The sequence below is a fragment of the Eretmochelys imbricata genome, chromosome 6, assembly GCF_965152235.1.
Source record: "Eretmochelys imbricata isolate rEreImb1 chromosome 6, rEreImb1.hap1, whole genome shotgun sequence".
Lineage (NCBI taxonomy): Eukaryota > Metazoa > Chordata > Testudines > Cheloniidae > Eretmochelys > Eretmochelys imbricata.
In genome coordinates this window covers 18,933,861-18,954,678 of record NC_135577.1, presented here as the reverse complement: position 1 = coordinate 18,954,678, position 20,818 = coordinate 18,933,861, and the positions used below count along the sequence as shown (strand labels likewise).

Genomic DNA, 20,818 nt, shown 5'->3' with positions numbered 1-20,818 from the left:
TGTCTCTGAACATTGCATTACTGTGATTTCAACGTTTTCTACTAGGGTTACTGCCCCGCTATGAATGCTCCTCCATTCAAATCCTTTCCCACCATCACAAGAACCAACCCTGGGACAAAGCCTAGCAACTAGACAAAGAACCGTGGGAGAAAAAAGGAGGTGGGCGGGGTGGGGGGAAGGAAGAAGGAAAGAACAAGAGAAGCTTTTGCAATTTATTTAAATTTTGGTTGTGTAGATTTCAGGAGCGAGTTATTTCCCCAAGTCTCTTCTTTCGGTCTTGACATAAAGATAACATGGCTGCCATGTCCCTCCCCTTAGAACTGCAGCATCCCCAGAACTGGAGCACTGGAATCCTCTTCTCCTGGGTAGGCTGGACAGAACCCGCCCCCTCAGTTCTCCAGACCGAACTGTAAAAATAAATGAACAAATAAAATAAATATCACTGTGCTTCCCCCAGGAAGGACTTGACCTCCTCATGTGCTCTCAGAGGAAGCTTCAGGGCAAACCTGCAGCACCAGCGTGGCTGAGATCTCAGGCCCTTCAAAGAATCTGTTCTTGAGAGCCTGGTGGGGAGGCAGTAGGGGAAGCATGTGGGGCAGAACTTTGGTCCTAACCCTGAGAGAGACAGTCCTGCTGCTACCATGGAGACATTCCTCACATGAAGGAAATTACTAATCAATGACCTAGGTTCAAACTGGTTCATTTGGGCCGGTAATGGTGGGGGGAGGGGCAGAAAGGAAAGGGCCTGTACTACTACTCCCATCCCCCACCATTCATTGCACACAGATGAAAAGCATTTTCTCCAAGTGTGATTCACAGAGGAGTGCAAATAACATAACGTGGATCCTGGCTGAAACAGAGGATATGACAATAGTCCAATTAGGAAAGCCGCAGGCTCTGTGTGGCTCTGCTGCCCTCAGTCAGTCCCTCACACTGTGAATTTCTTTGGCTAGTTTAGATGCCTCTAGACCTATTTTCACCTGCTCCCCAATTGTGTAAGGGAGTCTGAGCTGAGCTCTCAAAACCAAGTAGCCAGAAGACAGTGTAAGGCCAGGTAAGGGGGAGGGATAGTTTGACTTACACCTTTTTACACCCCTCCAGCCCCTTACTTGCTTTCCCTCCTCACGTCCCTGATCTGGTCCCTTGGTTACAGCAGGCCTGATTCAGTTTGACTCGCTTATGCTCAGTTGGATTCACTGAGCCACATTCAGAATTGAATTGGAGAGGGGAGGGTTACATGTTGGTAAGTGCGTGTGAGCAGTGATGACCTGCCAAAATCTTAACAGCAGGTTCCATCCTCACCCCACGAGGGGGTCATTGCCCACCCCCGCCCCCCGGGACTCCTGCCCCATCCAACCCCCCCGCGTTCCTTGATGCCCCCCCCAGGACCCCTGCCCCATCCACCCCCCTCCCCGGTCCTCTGACTGCCCCCAGAACCGGGCAGGAGGGTCTCATGGGCCGCCGTACTGGGTGTCCACCCCTAACAGCCAGAGGCACCTGCCAGGGAGCGAGGTGGGGAGTCCCGGAGGTGCTTACATGGGGCAGTTCCCAGGAAGCATCCGGCAGGTCCCTCTGGCTTCTAGGGGTGGGGGAATGTAGCTGGGGGGGAGCAGGGGGAGCGGCCACTTCCCCACTGATCACATCAAAAGTGGCGCCTTAGGCACCCGCTCCCTGGGTACTCCGGGGCTGGAGCACCCATGGGGAAAATTTGGTGGGTGCAGAGCACCCACTGGCAGCTCCTCGCCCCATGCCCAGCCCCAGATTACCTCACTTACGCTCCACCTCCTCCCCTGAACGCCCCGCCCTGCCCTGCTTCTCCGGCCCCCCCCGGCTTCCCACGAATCAGCTGTTCAGCGGGAAGCCGGGGAGGACTGAGAAGCAGGCGGCAGCTTCCTGCTCAGGCCGAGGGTGGCAGAGGTGAGCTGGGGTGGGGAGCGGTTCCTCTGCGCACCCCCCTCACCCCCGGGTTACCTGCTGCGGCGCAGGTGGCCCTCCTCGCACCCCCCCCCCCGCCCAAGCTCACCTCCGCCTCCCTGGGCCTGAGTGCGAAGCCACCGCCTGCTTCTCAGCCCTCCCAGGCTTCCCGCACGAACAGCTGATTCGCGGGAAGCCGGGGGGCGGGGCGGAGAACCGGGAGAAGGGGCGGCACGTTCAGGGGAGGAGGCGGAGCGGAGATGAGCTGGGTCCGGGGATGGGGTGGGGGAGCTGCCAGTGGGTGCTCTGCACCTACCAAATTTTCCCCTTGGGTGCTCCAGGGCTGGAACACCCTTGGAGTCGGCGCCTAAGGTGCCACTTTTGGCCGGTTAAACTTAGAAGCCCTTTTAGAACCGGTTGTCCCTCGTGGAACAACCGGTTCTAAAAGGGCTTCTAAATTTAACAACCAGTTCTAGCGAACCGGTGTGAACGGGCTCCAGCTCACCACTGCGTGTGAGGGAGTGTAAAGGGAGTCTGAGCTGGTGGGACAGGCATGCTGAGGGGAATGGAGGAAGGGGGAATTTACAGCACAGATGAGCAAATTCCTATTCAGAACTTTAGAAAACGCTCTGACCTCATCAGTATCCAAAAGTGTGGCCCAGCTATGTCTGCAGCTGACACCTCCCTGCAGTTTTCCCCCAAGACCACATGGTGAGGCAAGGGAGGATGCTGCATGGGTACTAGTGCCTCCCAAGGGATGCATTCTCCATGCATAGTTCTGAGTCCAGGGTGCTGTGGGAGAGGGGTGGCCCTCGCCGGGCGCCGGTTAACCCCCTTCCCGCCCAGTGCTTCTGCAACTGCTCCCACCGGCTTGAGTCTCAGGGTATGTCTACACTGCGTGTGCACACAAAAACCTGTGTCCTTTTCTTGGGTTAGCTACCCGGCATTAGCTAACTCAGGTTAAAATAGCAGTGAAGACATGGCTTCTAACTCCTGTTAGTAGCTCCCGTTAAAGCCCAGGCTCCCCTATACATTTTAATTAAGGTGCTAACCTAAATTAAAAGCGGAGTTGCCGTGTTTTCTCTTCTGTTTTAACCTGGGGCAGCTAACCTGAGTTAAAACACACTTTTTTGTTTTGTTTTGTTTGTTTTGTTTTTTGCTATGTAGACATACCCTGCAATAGCTGTGAGACACATGCTTTGCCAGTGGGTTTAATCCCTCTAGTGCCCGATCCACATAGAGGATAGCAGCCTACTACTGTTACCAGTTAGTTTGTAGGCTCAAGTGATAGCGTTCTGAGCTGTGTTCTAAAGGCGAGAACACTGCTGAAGGCCCAGCTTGGGGGTCAATTATGATTCCATGTAATGGATTTACAGTGTTCAGGATTGTTGTTGGTTTTTTTTTTTTTTTTAATTAGGAAATTACATTAAACCTGTTAAAAGAATGTTACCGTTGCTAAGTCAAACATTTAAATGAGGAAATCCTCAGACTTTAGGTTGCCCATGAAAAACTAATTTGACACCCTCCCCCACCCCGTGCGTGTACATTATGATGCAGTCTTTAATGCTATGCTTTCATGCTGTGAGGCAGAGGTCCTGTGGAAGGAAGTCAGTGAACAGCAGTGGACTGAACTGTGCGGATGAATTAGGGTTGTGCAGTGAATGAAGCCGTTGTCTGTAGGACCATTGCCTCCCCTGTTGCAGAAGTCAGAAGGCGGGCAGTGAATGAGGCTGGGTATTACAGGAAGAGAAAGAAGGATTAAGGCAGCTGAATGCTGCCCTGGAGTCTGCTCCCTGCCTCTGCCATGGAGTGTCTGTGCGGTGCTGGGCAAATCACCTAAACCAAAATGTTCACAGTTAGCCGCTTTCTGGGTGCCAAACTGAGATGCCTGGGGCCTTATTTGCAGAAATGTTGAGCGCTCATGACTGCAATGGAGGCTGACTGGAGCTGTGCTTCGAACATGCAATGTGCTATTAAAATGTTAAGGACTCTGGAAGACCAGGGTCTAGGGGGTCTCGAGTACCCAGAACTAATGAACATTTTTTTAGCTTAATCTCTCTGTACCTCAGCTCCCCGCCTAGAAAGTGAGGATGCTGATACCACCTGTTGTCCTGGAGTGTTGTGAAGATAAATAATCCATTAGTGTTTGTAAAGTGCTCAGATACTATGGTGAGAGCACCAGAGAGAGGCCCAGGAGGAAATTCATATTTCTGTATTTGGTACAGAATTAAGGTCTGGGACCACAGAGTGAATGTTGCAGGTAAAAAGAAATTTTGCATGGCTGCTCCTTTAGAGTGCGCCATCTGCCCTGTCTGCTGGATCAGGCAAGGAGCTATAGAAAAAACAGCAGGGGGGTCGTGTAACTATAGATTGTGTCATAATGCAAACAAACAAGGGGGCTGAATTTAGGTTGCAGGAGAACCCTAAGTCTAGCATTCCCTATGGTTTTGGATGGTTGACTTTGCAGCCTTAAAGTTCTTAGAACATAGTTTCTGTTGTTGTTCTTGAAGTAATTATTTATTTTAAAGCTTTCTATAGCTGTCTTTATTATTTAAAATTAATATTTCTCTCTGAACTAAAATCACTTAGCGATAAACACCGGTATCAAGGAGGGGAGGGATAGCTCAGTGGTTTGAGTGTTGGCCTGCTAAACCCAAGCTTGTGAGTTCAATCCTTGAGGGGGCCATTTAGGGATCTGGGGCAAAAATTGGGGATTGGTCCTGCTTTGAGCAGGGGGTTGGACAAGATGACCTCCTTAGGTCCCTTCCAACCCTGATATTCTATGATTCTATGAAATGCAAAGAATGGGGCATAAACAAGTCGTTCTGCTTTCTATAAATGTCTGTCTCCTGCAGTTTGTCTCTCTGTGAGCTCACAGCAGCTTGTTGTGGGGATCTCGCCTCTGCTCTCAGCACCAACCAGACCCTGGCAGAGCTAAATATAGGGGGCCACTCATTGGGGGCTTCAGGAGTGCAGCAGCTGTGTGAGGGGCTGAAACATCCAAACTGTAAACTGCAGAAACTAGGGTAAGTAAAGTCAGTGCCTGTTAACATTTCAATGCTGTGAGTTACTCTTTATACCAGGAGCACAATGTCCTACAGGGCATGGAACCCAGCCATGGACCAGCCCCACTCTGCTCCCCAGGCAAAGAACAGAGACCCACTGATGCGTTCACTGCTTGTATTTTACTAGATAAACAATTGAACAACCTAGTGGGCTCTGGCCTCGACCTTTGTTGAGCAGGGAAAGCAACTGGGCAGCTGCCCTAAAGGGGCAGCCAAGGATCCCCCTGACTCGGGGTAATTCTCCGGTGGTGCAAAGCTGGTATAGCCAACTCTGTCTCCCGCCCTTAGCGTAGGGCATGTGCGTTATGGAGTCATATATTAGGGGAGGAGGGCGGGGGCAGAGTTCAAGGTGCCTCAGCAGACCCTAGGCCAGCACAGCAGCTGAGGTAACTTAGGGCAGTCCTGAGGTTCCTGGAAGTTAGATTGGAAGCTGTTTAGGCCCCAACTTTGCCCCAGGATCAGGGAGCAGAAAGGTCGGTTACAGCAAACTTCTCCTCCAAGTCTCCTCAGCAGCACCAAGTGCAGCTGAGGACAGGGCCAGGTTCTGAAGTCATTGCACGACTGTAGATATGTTTTCAGCAGCCTGTTTATACTTCTCACCCCGAGGACCACAGAGCATGCCAATGTTTCCTCCTTGCTGCCTGACAGCGCTTGCTTTGAAAATGGCTCAGGCTCACAGAAACAAGGAGGATGATGGGACGAAACAGGAGGAATCATGGGAATTATTCAGTTTGTCTCCAAGCCCCAAGATGCCATTGTCTTCCAGTAGGAATCCCACGGTGCAGAGCATTGAAAATTTCCAGAATGCATAAAGAACAGTGGGGCGGGAGCAGTGACTCATTGGATGTCTGACCTGAATGCAGAGCACTTGTTTCAAAACAGTGCTGTCCTTGTGTGGCTGGAAATCAACAAGGCAACATTAACTTGATTGCAGGATAACAAAGGCATTATCAGTACGATCTGATAGCGCAACAGGTATTGCCCATCAGCTGAAGTGGATACGCAAAACCAGCATCAAGTTGAAAGTATAGAGGTGTCCTTAATTTGCATAAAACAAAGAGAACTGCAATCTCTTCGTAACCCCGGTAACCCTTGCAGGAGAGGAGTGCTGTTCATGGTGAAAAGAAAAGGAGGACTTGTGGCACCTTAGAGACTAACAAATTTATTTGAGCATAAGCTTTAGCTCACTTGAAGAGTCATGAAGGTCTGATCACATTTAATGGATCAAGCAGCCTCTGACCTGGTCCTTAGGTTTTAGACCCTTTCCAGGGGTTGTTGGAGGGGTCTGCCCTCTTCTCTTCCTATTTGACACTTGCCAATAGGCATCAGGTTTCTGCTGCTCCAGTTTCTTTGGTACTTGTGTCCAGTAGCTGGTGACGGTGTCTAATAAAGTTCGTGATTCCTTTCTCATCAGAGGATATTTAAGTTTCATTAATTTCAAAGATCGTTTTCTATATTGACCCACATTGTTAATGAAAATTGCCTTTGCTAAGCAGTTCTGTTAATATTCCCAAGCTACACACACGTCAGATGCTTAGCCCTGTCAATAACTTTTTCTCAGGCTGTAATATTCACATCAGTATTTCAGAGTGGTTTCATCACAGTATTTCAGAGTGCAACAACCAGTCAAAAGAAAAACAAACATCTTTTACAATTCCTCTGAACTGAGTAGACGTGTTTTGTATATTCTCTATTATGTCTGGTCTCAGTGGTAGCCGTGTTAGTCTGTATCACCAAAAACAACAAGGAGTCCTTGTGGCACCTTAGAGACTAACAAAGCTTCTGTGAAGCTGCAGAACTGGAATTAATTTGCAAACTGGATACCATCAGATTAGGCCTGAATAGAGACTGGGAGTGGTTGGGTCATTACAAACCTAAACGTAATTTCCCCAATACTAATTTCCCCCTATTGTTACTCACACCTTCGTGTCAACTGTCTGTAATGGGCCACTCTCTTACCACTTCAAAAGTTAATTTTCCTCCCTTGCTATCCTGCTGTTAATTGATTTATCTTGTTAGACTGACCTCACACTTGGTAAAGAAACCCCCCATCCTTTCATGTATTTATACCTGCTCCTGTATTTTTTACTTCATACATCTGATGAAGTGGGTTGTAGCCCATGAAAGCTTATGCCCAAATAAATTTGTTAGTCTCTAAGGTGCCACAAGGACTCCTTGTTGTTTTTTTCTATTATGTCTGGCACATTTTATTTAATAGCTTTTGGGACTTACAGTGGAATAAAAGACAAAAAAAAGGAATAAAACAGATTATCCACATGTAGAGGGAGACTGTATCTGGTTCAGAAGGCAGACAAAAGTGCAGTTTGTAATTGGGGTGAAAATTCATTTTGGAGTCTTAGTATTTCAGGAAGTTTGACTTATGGAACCTTCATTTCAAGCAGATCAAGCAGTGGATCTAACCAGTTTAAATTTACAGTGTCCAGTCTTATCTCTGATCTACCTCACTATGATTTGATTGTGTCCCATAGTTAATATGTCATGCTTTACATGCTCTTTCCTATAAACGTGTTTAATCTTTGGGTGGACCTCTTTAGCTACACTGAAAAAGCAATTTCATTCATCTGTAAATTTATAAAATGTTTTCTGTGTTCCCCAGTTGACTTACATTCGCTTAAAGAAATTGACAAAGGTATCTATAAACTTAGGCAAAGTGAAGGAAATTTTTGTAAACATTCCCGTTTTATCCCTGGGAGAGTTCAGAGTTTAGTTTCAATGTATCTGGCTTTCTATAGAAAGCCAATCTGACACCTTGAAAATGGAATATTGGCCTTCTATTGTCCTGGTTTCTAGAAGTTCTAGAAGTTTGGGGGTTGGACTAGATGACCTTCTGGGGTCCCTTCCAACCCTGATATTCTATGATATTCTATGATTAAGTTAGAATTGGAATAGGCACTCTTTTGGGGTAAACTGAGGTAGCTGTCACCAAGTTTTTCTGTGTTAGGATGGGGAAAGCATTCATCGACTTTTGGTTTGGAAATGAGATGTGATCATAGTGGTTAATAATCCTAATATATTCAAGGCATATTTAGTGCCCATGTACATCATCCATGAACCACGCCTTTCGCTCCAGCTTGTTCTAGAAGATGGGAGTATCCAGTAATGAACCAGCAGCTCATTACAGCAAGTTGCTAGAATTCTCAAACCCATTAGAAGTGGACTCCCAAGGTTTACCTTTCCCTTAAATTCAGCTGGACGTTTGCATGCAGAATATACCGTAACTGACACAACAGGTGCACATGGAAAGGAATTCCCTCAGGGGCCTGTCATGCCAATGGGAGCATTATGATTTATCTGTGCATGTCCGGGTAAAGAATCTCCTTTTAGACACCACTGACAGCAGTGAATGGTGTAAAAATAAGCATTGTTTCCTCATGGTCTATATTTGGTTCCTGCAGATTGTGGAGTTATGACATCATAGCCGATCTGAATGCGGGAGATCCAAGAGCGATGGTGCTGTGTGGTGGCCTGAGGTTTGTAAGCTGTGATCTTCGGAACTTCTTGTAAGTTACTGCTGGGTCCCTTTAATTTGTTCGTGTTAACTCCGGGTCATGAGTAAGGACTTTTTTTTACTTGAATCACAGTGTTTCTTTCCATGCCCCCTAACCCAAGAACTGGCTGTTATTCTTTTCCCACTGCTTTGGAGAAAGGCTGCAGTTTACTGTTTGAAAAGCTGAATAACACAGTGGTGTTCAGGGCATACAAAAGGCAGCAGTTTGTCATATTAGAATGGCACGTTATTTTATTCAGTGGGAAAGACTGAAAACAGAAGTCTGGGATTCTTTCACAATTTAATTAATGGAACCCGCCTGTACTCAGATAATTTACAACCATTATCACAATTGATCCCGGGACAAAGACTAACAGACAGACAAAAGAGAGAGAGAAAAGAAGAGTGAAAGACCCAAAGAAAAGTACGAAAGTACCATTTATAATCCGCACAAACACCCAGCCCAAATGTTTTAAAGATACAGATAGCAGTGAGGCCTGGCTTCCACCTGAAACTTAGGCTGATCTATCTAAATTGCTCAGGGGTGAGAAAAAATCACATCCCTGAGAGACATAGTTAAGCAAACCTAAGTCCCAGGATAGAATTCTTCCATTGACCTAGCTACCAGGAGGTGGATTTACTACAGTGATGGAAAAACCCCTTCCACCTCCGTAGCGAGTATTCACATTACAGTGGTACAGCGTGAGTGGGGTGTGGGGGAAGCAGACTGGGCACAGACTGCACCAGCGCTTCTCCTCCCCTTCCCCAAGGGTAAGGCAGCAGGCAGGGCGGTGGCTCTGGCAGGCAGCTGGGACTGTGAGCTCTTTGGGGAAGGACTGTCTTTGTGTTCTGTGTTTGTGCAGTGCCCAGCGCAATAAGCTCCTAGTCTATGACAATGGCTCCTAGGCGCCATACTGACCAAGTTTCCCAGCGTGTCAGGGAGACTCCCACTTACAAAGAACAGACTCCCGACTCCCAATTTAATAATGTTATCTCCTGCAGCTACATATGCATCAGCCACACATGTGCATTAGCCTTTCTCTCTCTCTGAGACAGAGTGAGAGACACTGATGCTCGTATACGGCTGATGCACAAGATTCCGGGTAATGTAGCTGACCTCTGGTCAGCACCAGATTAACCTGTCATTGGTTCCTGGACGACCAGTTTGTCACAGCGCCTCTCAGGCTTGACCATGCCAAATTTGAGTGAGTGGTTTTGCGACTTTGTGTGTGGGGTCGCCATGCTGCACTCGTTTGGCCAGGCTGCCCCTAAAATAAATTTGAAAATGTTGCTCAGTATGCTAGGCGTTACCGCAATAAGTAGTAATCATAAAGAACCCAAAGGTGTGCAGTGCCCTCCGCCTCAGACGGACTGTCAGCCAGCATAGAAATGTAGGGCTGGCAGGGACCGTGAGAGGATAGTAAGTTCAGCCCCAGGACCAAGTAAACCTAGACCGTCCCTGACAGGTGTTTTTCCAACCTGTTCTTAAAAACCTCTAATGATGGGGATTCCACAACCTCTCTTGGAAGCTTATTCTAGAGTTACGTATCCTGCTAGTTAAGAACATGAGAATGGCCATACTGGATCAGACCAAAGATCCATCCAGCCCAGTATCCTGCCTTCTGACAGTGGTCAATGCCAGGTGCCCCAGAGGGAATGAACAGAACAGGTAATCATCAAGTGATCCACCCCCTGTCGCCCATTCCCAGCTTCTGGCAAAGAGAGGCTAAGGACAGCATCCCTACCCATCCTGGCTAATAGCCATTGATGCACCTGTCCTCCATGAATTTATCTAGTTCTTTTTTTAACTCTGTTATAGTCTTGGCCTTCACAACATGCTCTGGCAAGGAGTTCCACAGTTTCACTGTGCGTTGTGTGAAGAAATACTTCCTTTTGTTTGTTTTAGCTGCCTATTAACTGCCTGCTGCCTATTAATTTAATTTGGTGACCCCTAGTTCTTGTGTTATGGGAAGGAGTAAATAACAGTTCCATATTCACTTTCTCCACACCAGTCGTGGTTTTATAGACCTCAATCATATCCCCACTTAGTCATCTCTTTTCCAAGCTGAAAAGTCCCAGTCTTATTCATCTGTCCTCATATGTAAGCCGTTCCATACCCCTAATAATTTTTGTTGCCCTTTTATGAACCTTTTCCAATTCCAATATATCTCTTTTGAGATGGGGTGACACATCTGCATGCATTATTCAAGATGTGGGTGTTACATGGATTTATATAGAGGCAACATGATATTTTCTGTCTTAGAATCATAGAACTGGAAGGGACCTCGAGAGGCCATCTACTCCAGTCCCCTGCACTCAAGGCAGGACCACTTATTATCTAGACCAGGGATCTCAAACTCAAATCACCATGAGGGCCACATGAGGACTAGTACATTGGCCTGAGGGCCACATCACTGACACCTTGTCATACAAAGATACAAAAGCTCCCCCCCGTCCCTGGCCCCACCCCACTCCATCCCTTCCATGAGGCCCTGCCTCTTCCCACCCCTTCCCTGCCCCCATTCCAACCCCTTCCCCAAATCCCCACCCCGGCCCCACCTCTTCTCAGCCTCCTCCCCTGAGCGCCCCACTCCTCCCTCCCTCCTGGAAAATCCTAAGCGCTGCCAAACAACTGTTTGGCGGTGGGACGCACTGGGAGGTAGGCAGAGGAGAGGAGACACAGCGCGCTCGGGGGGGGGGATGGAGATGGGGGGCAAGGGGAGCTATGGCGGGCTGTAGGAAATAACTCCATGGGCCATGTGTTTGAGACCCTTGATCTAGACCATCCCTGACAGGTGTGTGTCCAACCTGATCTTAAAAATCCCCAATGATGGAGATTCCACAGCTTCTCTAGGCAATTTATTCCAGTGCTTAACCACTGTGATAGTTAGGAAGTTTTTCCTAATGTCCAACCTAAACTGCCCTTGCTGCAATTTAAATCCATTGCTTCTTGTCCTATCCTCGGAGGTTAAGAAGAACAATTTTTCTCCCTCCTCCTTGTAACAACTTTTTACATCCTTGAAAACAGTTATCATGTCCCCTCCCAGTCTTCTCTTCTCCAGACTAAAGAGACCCAATTTTTTCAATTTTCCCTCATAGGTCATGTGTTCTAGACCTTTAATAATTTTTGTTGCTCTTCTCTGGACTTTCTCCAATTTGTCCACATGTTTCCTGAAATGTGGCACCCAGAACTGGACACAATACTCCAGTTGAAGCCTAATTAGCACAGAGTAGAGCGGAAGAACTACTTCTCGTGTCTTGTTTACAATACTCCTGCTAATACATCCCAAAATTATGCTTTCTTTTTTTGCAACAGCATTACACAGTTGATTCATATTTAGCTTGTGATCCACTGTGACCCCCAGATCTCTTTCCGCAGTACTCCTTCCTAGGCAGTCATTTCCCATTTTGTATGTGTACAACTGATTGTTCCTTCCTAAGTGGAGTACTTTGCATTTGTCCTTATTGAATTTCATCCTGTTTACTTCAGACCATTTCTCCAGATCATTTTGAATTTTAATCCTATCCTCCAAAGCACTTGCAACCCCTCCCAGCTTGGTATCATCTTCAAACTTTATAAGTGTACTTACTCTCTATGCCATTATCTAAATCATTGATGAAGATATTGAACAGAACCGGACCCAGAACCGATTCCTACGGGACCCCTCTTGATATGCCCTTCCAGCATGACTGTGAACCACTGTTAACTACCCTCTGGGAATGATTTTTCAACCAGTTATGCACCCAGTTTATAGTAGTTCCATCTAGGTTGTATTTCCCTAGTTTGTTTATGAGAAGGTCATGCGAGACAGTATCAAAACCCTTACTAAAGTCCAGATATACCACATCTACCACTTCCCCCCATCTACAAGGCTTGTTACACTGTCAAAGAAAGCTGTCATGTTGGTTTGACACAATTTGTTCTTGATAAATCCATGCTGACTGTTATTTATCACCTTATTGTCGTCTAGGTGTTTGCAAATTGATTGCTTAATTATTTGCTCCATTAGCTTTCCAGGTACAGAAGTTAAGTTGACTGGTCTGTAATTCCCCAGGTTGTCCTTATTTCCCTCTTTATAGATGGGCACTATATTTGCTCTTTTCCATTCTTCTGGAATGTCTCCCGTCTTTCATGACTTTTCAAAGATAATTGCTAATGACTCAGATATCGACTCTGTCAGCTCCTTGAGTATTCTAGGATGCATTTCATCAGGCCCTGGTGATGTGAAGACATGTAACTTGTCTAAATAATTTTTGACTTGTTCTTTCCCTATTTTAGCTTCTGATCCTACCTCATTTTCACGGGCATTCACTATGTTAGACATCCAATCGCCACCAGCCTTCTTGGTGAAAACTGAAACAAAGAAGTCATTAAGCACCTCTGCCATTTCCACATTTTCTGTTATTGTCTTTCCCCCCTCATTGACTAACGGGCCTACTCTGTCCTTGGTCTTTCTTTTGCTTCTAATGTATTTGTAGAATGTTTTCTTGTTTCCTTTTATGTCCCTAGCTAGTTGAGCTCGTTTTGTGCTTTGGCTTTTCTAATTTTGTCCCTACATACTTGTGTTATTTGTTTATATTCATCCTTCGTAATTTGTTTCCACTTTTTGTAGGACTCTTTTCTGGGTTTTAGATCATTGAATATGTGTTCTCTTGCCATACTTCCTATCTTTCCCACACAATGGGATAGTTTGCTCTTGTGCCCTTAATAATGTCTCTTTGAAAAACTGTCAACTGTCTTCAATTGTTTTTCCCCTTAGACTTGCTTCCCATGGGATTTTACCTACCAACTCCCTGAGTTTGCTAAAGTCTGCCTTCTCAAAATCCACTTTCTTTATTGTGCTGTTCTCCCTCCTACCATTCCTTAGAATCATGAATTCTACCATTTCATGATCACTTGCACCCAAGTTGCCTTCCACTTTCAAATTCTCAACCAGTTCCTCCCTATTTGTCAAAATCAAATCTAGAACAGCCTTCTCCTACTAGCTTTCTTCACCTTCTGAAATAAAAAATGGTCTCCAATACTTTCCAAGAACTTTGGATAATCTGTGCCCTGTGATGTTATTTTCCCAACAGATGTCTGGGTAGTTAAAGTCCCCCATCGCCACCAAGTCCTGAGCTTTGGATGATTTGGTTAGTTGTTTAAAAAAAGCCTCATCCACCTCTTCTTCCTGGTCTGGTGGTCTGTAGTAGACCCCTACCATGACATCACCCTTGGTTTTTACCCCTTTTATATTTACCCAGAGACTTTCAACAAGTCTGTCTTTTATTTCTATCTCAACCTCAGTTCAAGTGTATACATTTTTAATTTGTAAGGCAACACCTCCTGCCTTTTTTCCCTGCCTGTCCTTCCTGAGCAAGCTGTATCCTTCTATACCAATATTCCAGTCATGCATATTATCCCACCAAGTCTCCGTGATGCCAGCTATGTAATAGTTGTATTTATTTACTAGCATTTCGAGTTTTTCCTACTTATTCCCCATACTTCTCGCATTAGATACAGACATCTAAGATACTGATTTGATTTCCACGCCCAGTTCTGTCTTGTCTCTCCCTTATTTCTGCTATAACAGCCCTTGCTCCCCCCAGATTCTATCCCTTTCTTAATGATGCCCAAAATTTTTTGACTGCCGCTGCACATTGAATGGATATTTTCAGAGAACTATCGACAGTGACTGCAAGATATCTTTCTTGAGTGGTAACAGCTAATTTATACCCCATCATTTTATATGTATAGTTGGGATTATGTTTTCCAATGTGCATTACTTTGCATTTATCAACACTGAATTTCATCTGCTATTTTGTTGCCCAGTCACCCAGTTTTGAGAGATCCTTTTGTAGCTCTTCGCAGTCTGCCTGGGACTTAACTATCTTGAGTAGTTTTGTATCATCTGCAGATTTTGCCACCTCGCTGTTTACCTCTTTTTCCAGATCATTTATGAATATGTTGAATAGGACTGGTCTCAGTACAGACCCCTGGGGGACACCACTGTATACCTCTCTCCATTCTGAAAACTGATAATTTATTTCTACCCTTTGTTTCCTATCTTTTAACCAGTTACCAATCCATGAGAGGACCTTCCCTCTTAACCTATGACAGTTTACTTTGCTTAAGAGCCTTTGGTGAGGGACCTTGTCAAAGGCTTTCTGAAAATCTAAGTACACTATATCCAATGGATCCCCCCGTCCACATGCTTGTTGACCCCCTCAAAGAATTCTAGTAGATTGGTGAGGCATGATTTCCCTTTACAAAAACCATGTTGACTCTTCCCTAACAAATTATGTTCATCTGTGTGTCTGACAATATTGTTCTTTACTATAGTTTCAACCAGCTTGCCCAGTACTGAAGTCAGGCTTACCGGCCTGTAATTGCCAATATCATCTCTGGAGCCCTTTTAAAAAATTGGAGTCACATCAGCTATCCTCCAGTCATCTGGTACAGAAGCTGATTTAAATGACAGGTTACAGACTACAGTTAGTAGTTCTGCAATTTCGCATTTGAGTTCCTTCAGAACTCTTGCGTGAATACCATCTGGTCCTGGTGACTTATTACTATTTAATTTGTCAATTTGTTCCAAAACCTCCTCTAATGACATCTCAATCTGGGACAGTGCCTCAGATTTGTCACCTAAAAAGAATGGCTCAGGTTTGGGAATCTCCCTCACATCCTCAGCAGTGAAGACCGATGCAAAGAATTCATTTAGTGTCTCTGCAATGGCCTTATAGTCCTTGAGTGCTCCTTTAGCATCTCGATTGTCCAGTGGCCCCACTGATTGTTTAGCGGGCTTCCTGCTTCTGATGTACTTAACATTTTTGCTATTGCTTTTTGAACCTTTGGCTAACTGTTCTTCAAATTCTTTTTTGGCCTTCCTAATCATATTTTTACACTTCATTTGCCAGAGTTTATGCTCCTTTCTATTTTCCTCACTAGGATTTAACTTCCACTTTTTAAAGGATGCCTTTCTGCCCCTCACTGCTTCTTTTACTTTGTTGTTTAGCCACAGTGGCTCTTTTTTGGTTCTCTTATTATGTTTTTTAATTTGGGCTACACATTTAAGGTGAGCCTTTATTATGGTGTCTTTAAAAAGTTTCCATGCAGCTTGCAGGGATTTTACTTTTGGTGCTGTACCTTTTAATTTCTGTTTCACTAACTTCCTCATTTTTGTCTAGTCCCCCTTTCTGAAATTAAATGCTACAGTGTTGGGCTACTGTGGTGTTTCCCCCACCACAGGGATGTTAAATTTAATTATATTATGGTCACTATTACCAAGCAGTCCAGCTATATTCACCTCTTGGATGAGATCCTGTGCTCCGCTTAGGACTAAATCAAGAATTGCCTCTCCTCTTGTGGGTTCCAGGACTAACTGCTCCAAGAAGCAGTCATTTAAGGTGTCAAGAAACTTTATCTCTGCATCCCTTCCTGAGGTGACATGTACGCAGTCAATATGGGGATAGTTGAAATCCCCCATTATTATTGAGTTTTTTATTTGAATAGCCTCTCTAATTTCCCTGAGCATTTCACAGTCACTATCACCATCCTGGTCAGGTGTCGGTAGTATATCCCTACTGCTATATTATTATTAGAGCATGCAATTACTATCTATAGAAATTTCTATGCTACAATTTGGTTCATTTAAGCTTTTTACTTCATTTGATTCTATGCCTTCTTTCACATATAGTGCCACTCCCTCACCAGCACAACCTGTTCTGTCCTTCCGATATATTTTGTCCCTGGTATTACTGTGTCCCGTTGATTATCCTCATTCCACCAAGTTTCTGTGAGGACTATTACTTCAATGTCCTCATTTAATACAAAGCACTCTCGTTCACCCATCTTATTATTTGGACTTCTAGATTGGTATATAAGCACTTTTAAAAACTTGTCACTTTTTAGCTGTCTGCCATTACGTGATGTAATTGAATGGGACTTTTTTTCATTTGGCTGTTTCTCATCAGATCCTACCTGTATTTTTATCATCTTCCATCCTCTCCTCCTTACTAGGACATAGACAATCTCCATTAATAGATCCTCCCCTAAGGGATGTCTCTGTCCACACCACGTGCTCCTCCGTACCTGTCGGCTTTCTCCCAGCCCTTAGTTTAAAAACTGCTCTATGACCGTTTTAATGTTAAGTGCCAGCAATCTGGTTCCATTTTGGTTTAGGTGGAGCCCATCCTTCCTGTATAGTCTCCCCCTTTCCCAAAAGTTTCCCCAGTTCCTAACCAATCTAAACCCCTCTTCCCTACACTATCATCTCATCTATGCATTGAGATCCTGCAGTTCTGCCTGTCTAACTGGCCCTGCGTATGGAACTGGAAGCATCTCAGAGAATGTTACCATGGAGGTTGTGGACTTCAATCTCTTACCTAGCAGCCTAAATTTGGCCTCCAGGACGTCTCTCCTATTCCTCCCTATATCATTGGTACCTACATGTACCATGACCACCGGCTCCTCCCCAGCACGACACATAAGCCTATCTAGATGCCTCGAGAGATCCACAACCTTCGCACCAGGCAGACAAGTCACCATGCAGTTCTCCTGGTTATCACAAACCCAGCTATCTATGTTTCTAATGATCAAATCGCCCATTACTAATGCCTGTCTCTTCCTAATAACTGGAGTTCCCTTCCCTGGAGAGGTATCGTCCATGTGAGAGGATACCACGTCATCATCTGGAAGGAGGGTCCCAACTGTGGGATCATTTCCCTTTGCTCCAGTTGGGTGTTCTCCTTCCCTGAGACTTTCATCCTCCTCAACAGCACAGAGGCTGTCAGACTGGGGGTGGGACCGTTCTACTGTGTCTCGGAAAGTCTCATCTGTGTACCTCTCTGTCTCCCTTAGCTCCTCCAGCTCAGCCACCCGGGTCTCCAAAGTCCGTACACAGTCTCTGAGGGCCAGGAGCTTCTTGCACCGAATGCACACATATACCACCTGTCCATAGGGCAAGTAATCATACATGCTGCATTGGGTGCAATAAACTGGACAGCCCCCACTCTGTTGCTGGACTTCTGCCTGCATTCTCTTTTTACTCCTGAAGCTCATTCCTTTGTTGGTGTTTTGTTTTTATCAGGGGGTGTTTTTAGCTTAAAGTTTAAAGAATGTTAAGTTTATCTAGCTTTCCCCCCACTCGCCCTGGAGAACTCTCTTGCAAAACTCCCCTGTTAGCCACTCCTGTTCACTAGCACCTCTGGTCACTTACGAGTGAGTGGGCTTTTTAAAGCCCTGGTCTTCCTGAGTTGCCCTGCCCCCTGGTTAAGGGTTGATGGGTGCTAAAGGGCTTAAGGATCAAAGCCTTGTTAAGAAGCTCTCAGCCTTGCCTAGCAGGCTGCTAGGCTCAGCACAAAAACGGTCAGCCCACGGTCCCCCAAATAAACAGACCACACGTTATATTTCAGTCAAGCAGCAAGCACACCACAAACACACACACTACAGACAACAAACTTACGCCAAGGATCACATAATCGCTCCTCCTTCACCTGGAGAACTCCCTTGCAAAACGCCTCTGGTCACTTAGGAGCAGGCTTTTTAAAGTTGGAAAGTTTTTCCTAATCGCTAACCTAAATGTCCCCGGCTGCAGATTAAGCCCATTACTTCTTATCCTACCTTCAGTGAACATGGAGAAAAATTGATCGTGTCTGCATTGAGAATTAACACTTCTTTTCTTTCTTGCTTTTCCCCACAGAGTGAACTGTTTCGATCTAAGCGAAGAGAAACATCCAGAGCTGTATGCTGTCAAAAAGATAAAACCTGAGCTGTACATATGGTAGGTCAGTGATACTCAGACCTCAGTGGATCAGGAGCCAAATTAGGGATGAACGCTACCCAAAAGAACCACAGGAGTTTGAATTTCATTGTTTCATTTACTGTAATACTATTCATATTTAAGCAGTATGATGGGAAATATTTAGTTTACATATATATATACTCACACCAAATAAGTTAATAACTTAGTGCAAGTTGATAACTTTGTTGATTAATGATATAGTAAAAGCATCCTGATTGGTTAATGACTTAAATTGGTTAATAATTAAATCACCCAGTGTTTTAATATCATGTGCTGCAAAGAGCCACAGGAGACACATCAAAGAGCCACTTGCAGCTTGCGAGCCGCAGTCTGAGTATCACTGTGGTAGGTTGATGAGTGGGAGCCATTGCACCAAGGTGGCTCTGGCTTGACTGCCCTGCCACTCGCTAGGACAGCAGCCAGGGAGAGGGATCCCATGCCCCACCCCCAGTGACTCCAGCAGCTTATTTCAGCATCTGGGGTAGGGGACTAGGTAGAGATTGTCAAAGCCAGCCCTCCTGCCTGAGGGTGAGACTCAGGAGTAGGAGCTGGATTTGTTCCACGCTTGGTCTGACCTTTGGGGGAAAGGTAGGAGGTAGGGGACCAGGACCTAGGGGAGGGGAGATGAGGGATCATGAGATGGAGGAGTCTGGGAACCTCCCTTTTCAGTCTTTGTGAGTTCAGCAGGGAAACTCAGGAACCATCTTTGGACCCAGAGGGGAATTGTCATTCTGTTCCGATAGCTCGGACACTGTTTGGGTCTCTACAAATGGTTTGTAGTTTTACACGATTCCACAGCTATTAAGTCAGTATTATCTGTATCTATCTGCAACACTTGTTTATCCTGGATGTACATTTCTGTGTCATCTTTGCAGGAGTCCAATAAAGATCATGAATCAAGAAATATTGTTCCACTTTAAAGTTTGTGTTTCTTGCCATTGTGTGTGCTAATGCACAAGAATTCTCCCGTTCTCTAGAACTAGGGAAGTTCTCAGAGGTGTTAGCCAGACATTTTTTCATGGTTTCTGTTTCTTATCCGTGACAGCCATGTGGGCAAAAATGACAGTGTTTTTTTAAACTTCTTTGGGTGCTCCTGGCTTTTTCAGAAAGTTCTAAACTAGTTCACACACTGTGACTATGTAGATGAAGATCCATTACCCTCTGAGTGGGCACTTGTACAGTGTTCTCCTACAATACAGTCTTACACAATTTTTTGGAAATTCTTGAAAATGATGCAGAGGGGTGAGATGCTTTAGGGACAGACCCAGGACTATTGGAGAAGTTTTTGGTCATAAAGCATGAGTTCTCCCCCCCCACCCCCCCCAGGCATGTGGAGGTGGATTTTGATAGGCCATGTCTGCCGCCAGGTACTTGGAGTGACTAGTAATAAGAATACAGAGAAGGTATCACACACACAGACACACACACCATTTCCGAATGCTTCTCATTACTCTTGCGCACGTGAAGTGCATTAGATATGATTTTTAAAAAGTTTCAGCTCTCTGAGGAAACACGCTTTTGTTCCCTTCCATACCGAGGGCAATTTAGCTCAGGAGCCATACATTGGATTTTTCAGTATGTGAATTTATAGCAATTGGAGCAGGCCCTGCAGCAGTTTATCCTGCTAACCCTGGGTCGGTTTGCATGGTAATGATTCCTCTCTTACAGGACTAGGATGGAGCCAAGAGGTTGCTGTGACACAAGGGCCAAATTCTGCCCTTAGTTACATCCGTGCAACTCCACTGACTCATGGAAGTTACACGTGGACAAGACCCAGGATCTTCCTGCCAGCGCAGGATTGTTCCTGGAGAAGCCAAAGGGGCTGCACAGGGAGTAACTCAAGGTGGAATTTGACCCTAACACTCTGGGTGATTCTCCCCTGCACGGCCCCGTGTACAGACAGCCGCATCTGAGCAAAGCTGGTGTGAAGAGCGAATTAAACCTTACTGGGGAATTTCCCCCACTCTGTAGGCCCAATACTGCTGCCATTGGAATCAACTGCACAAGTCCCATTGAGTTCTGTGGAGCCGAAATGGGCTTTATGGGCCTGATCCAAAGTCTCCATGAAACAGCTACCTCTAGAGAAACCTTCACACCATATCCACTATATCCCCCAACCAAGGGGTTGCCCTGCCTGGTTCCCCCCAAAACCCCAGTACCCACATCCCCACTATCCCAGAGCTCCTAGCTCCCTGCTCCACCCCCACTGGGGTGGGAGCTGGACTTTGCCAGTGAGACCCCCAGAATCCTCAACCCCCTAGCCGAGGTGACTGCCAGGGGACTCCCAACCCCCAAAACCTCTGTGTGCCTCTGACCCTTCAGTCCACTCCTCTGCCATCCCCATGTGGCTCTGACTCACGGCTCTCATGTGCCTCTGCTGCCCCCTCTGCTCCCCGCCCCACGTGTCTGCAAAGCCCGTGCTGGGGGAGGTGTGGAGCAGAGCTGCCCCAGGGCGAGGGCAGGGAGCACAGCACCTGCTACCCCCCTTCAAGGTGCGTTACACCCCCCATGTGCGCCAGTTCCTCTCTGTGGGCTGGTGCCTCAGC

The 20,818-nt window shown here is 46.0% G+C and overlaps 1 protein-coding gene and 1 long non-coding RNA gene across 2 annotated transcripts in view; one reads left to right on the top strand and one right to left on the bottom strand.

Annotated features, from left to right (window-relative positions):
• The window catches only part of LOC144265522 (NACHT, LRR and PYD domains-containing protein 3-like), a 65,707-nt gene extending 46,553 nt beyond the window's left edge, over window positions 1-19,154 (top strand). The window contains exons 10-12 of the mRNA XM_077818167.1: window positions 4,770-4,940; window positions 8,396-8,500; window positions 18,171-19,154. Of these exons, the coding sequence (XP_077674293.1) occupies window positions 4,770-4,940; window positions 8,396-8,500; window positions 18,171-18,255 (361 nt within the window). The 3' untranslated portion in view covers window positions 18,256-19,154. The remainder of the gene's footprint in view (window positions 1-4,769; window positions 4,941-8,395; window positions 8,501-18,170) is intronic.
• Window positions 199-18,196, bottom strand: LOC144265523 (uncharacterized). The gene is made up of 3 exons (XR_013346309.1): window positions 18,092-18,196; window positions 12,780-12,841; window positions 199-407 (listed from the first exon to the last, which is right to left on the bottom strand). It is a non-coding gene; the product is annotated as an uncharacterized LOC144265523 (long non-coding RNA).
• Window positions 19,155-20,818: the final 1,664 nt, after the last annotated feature.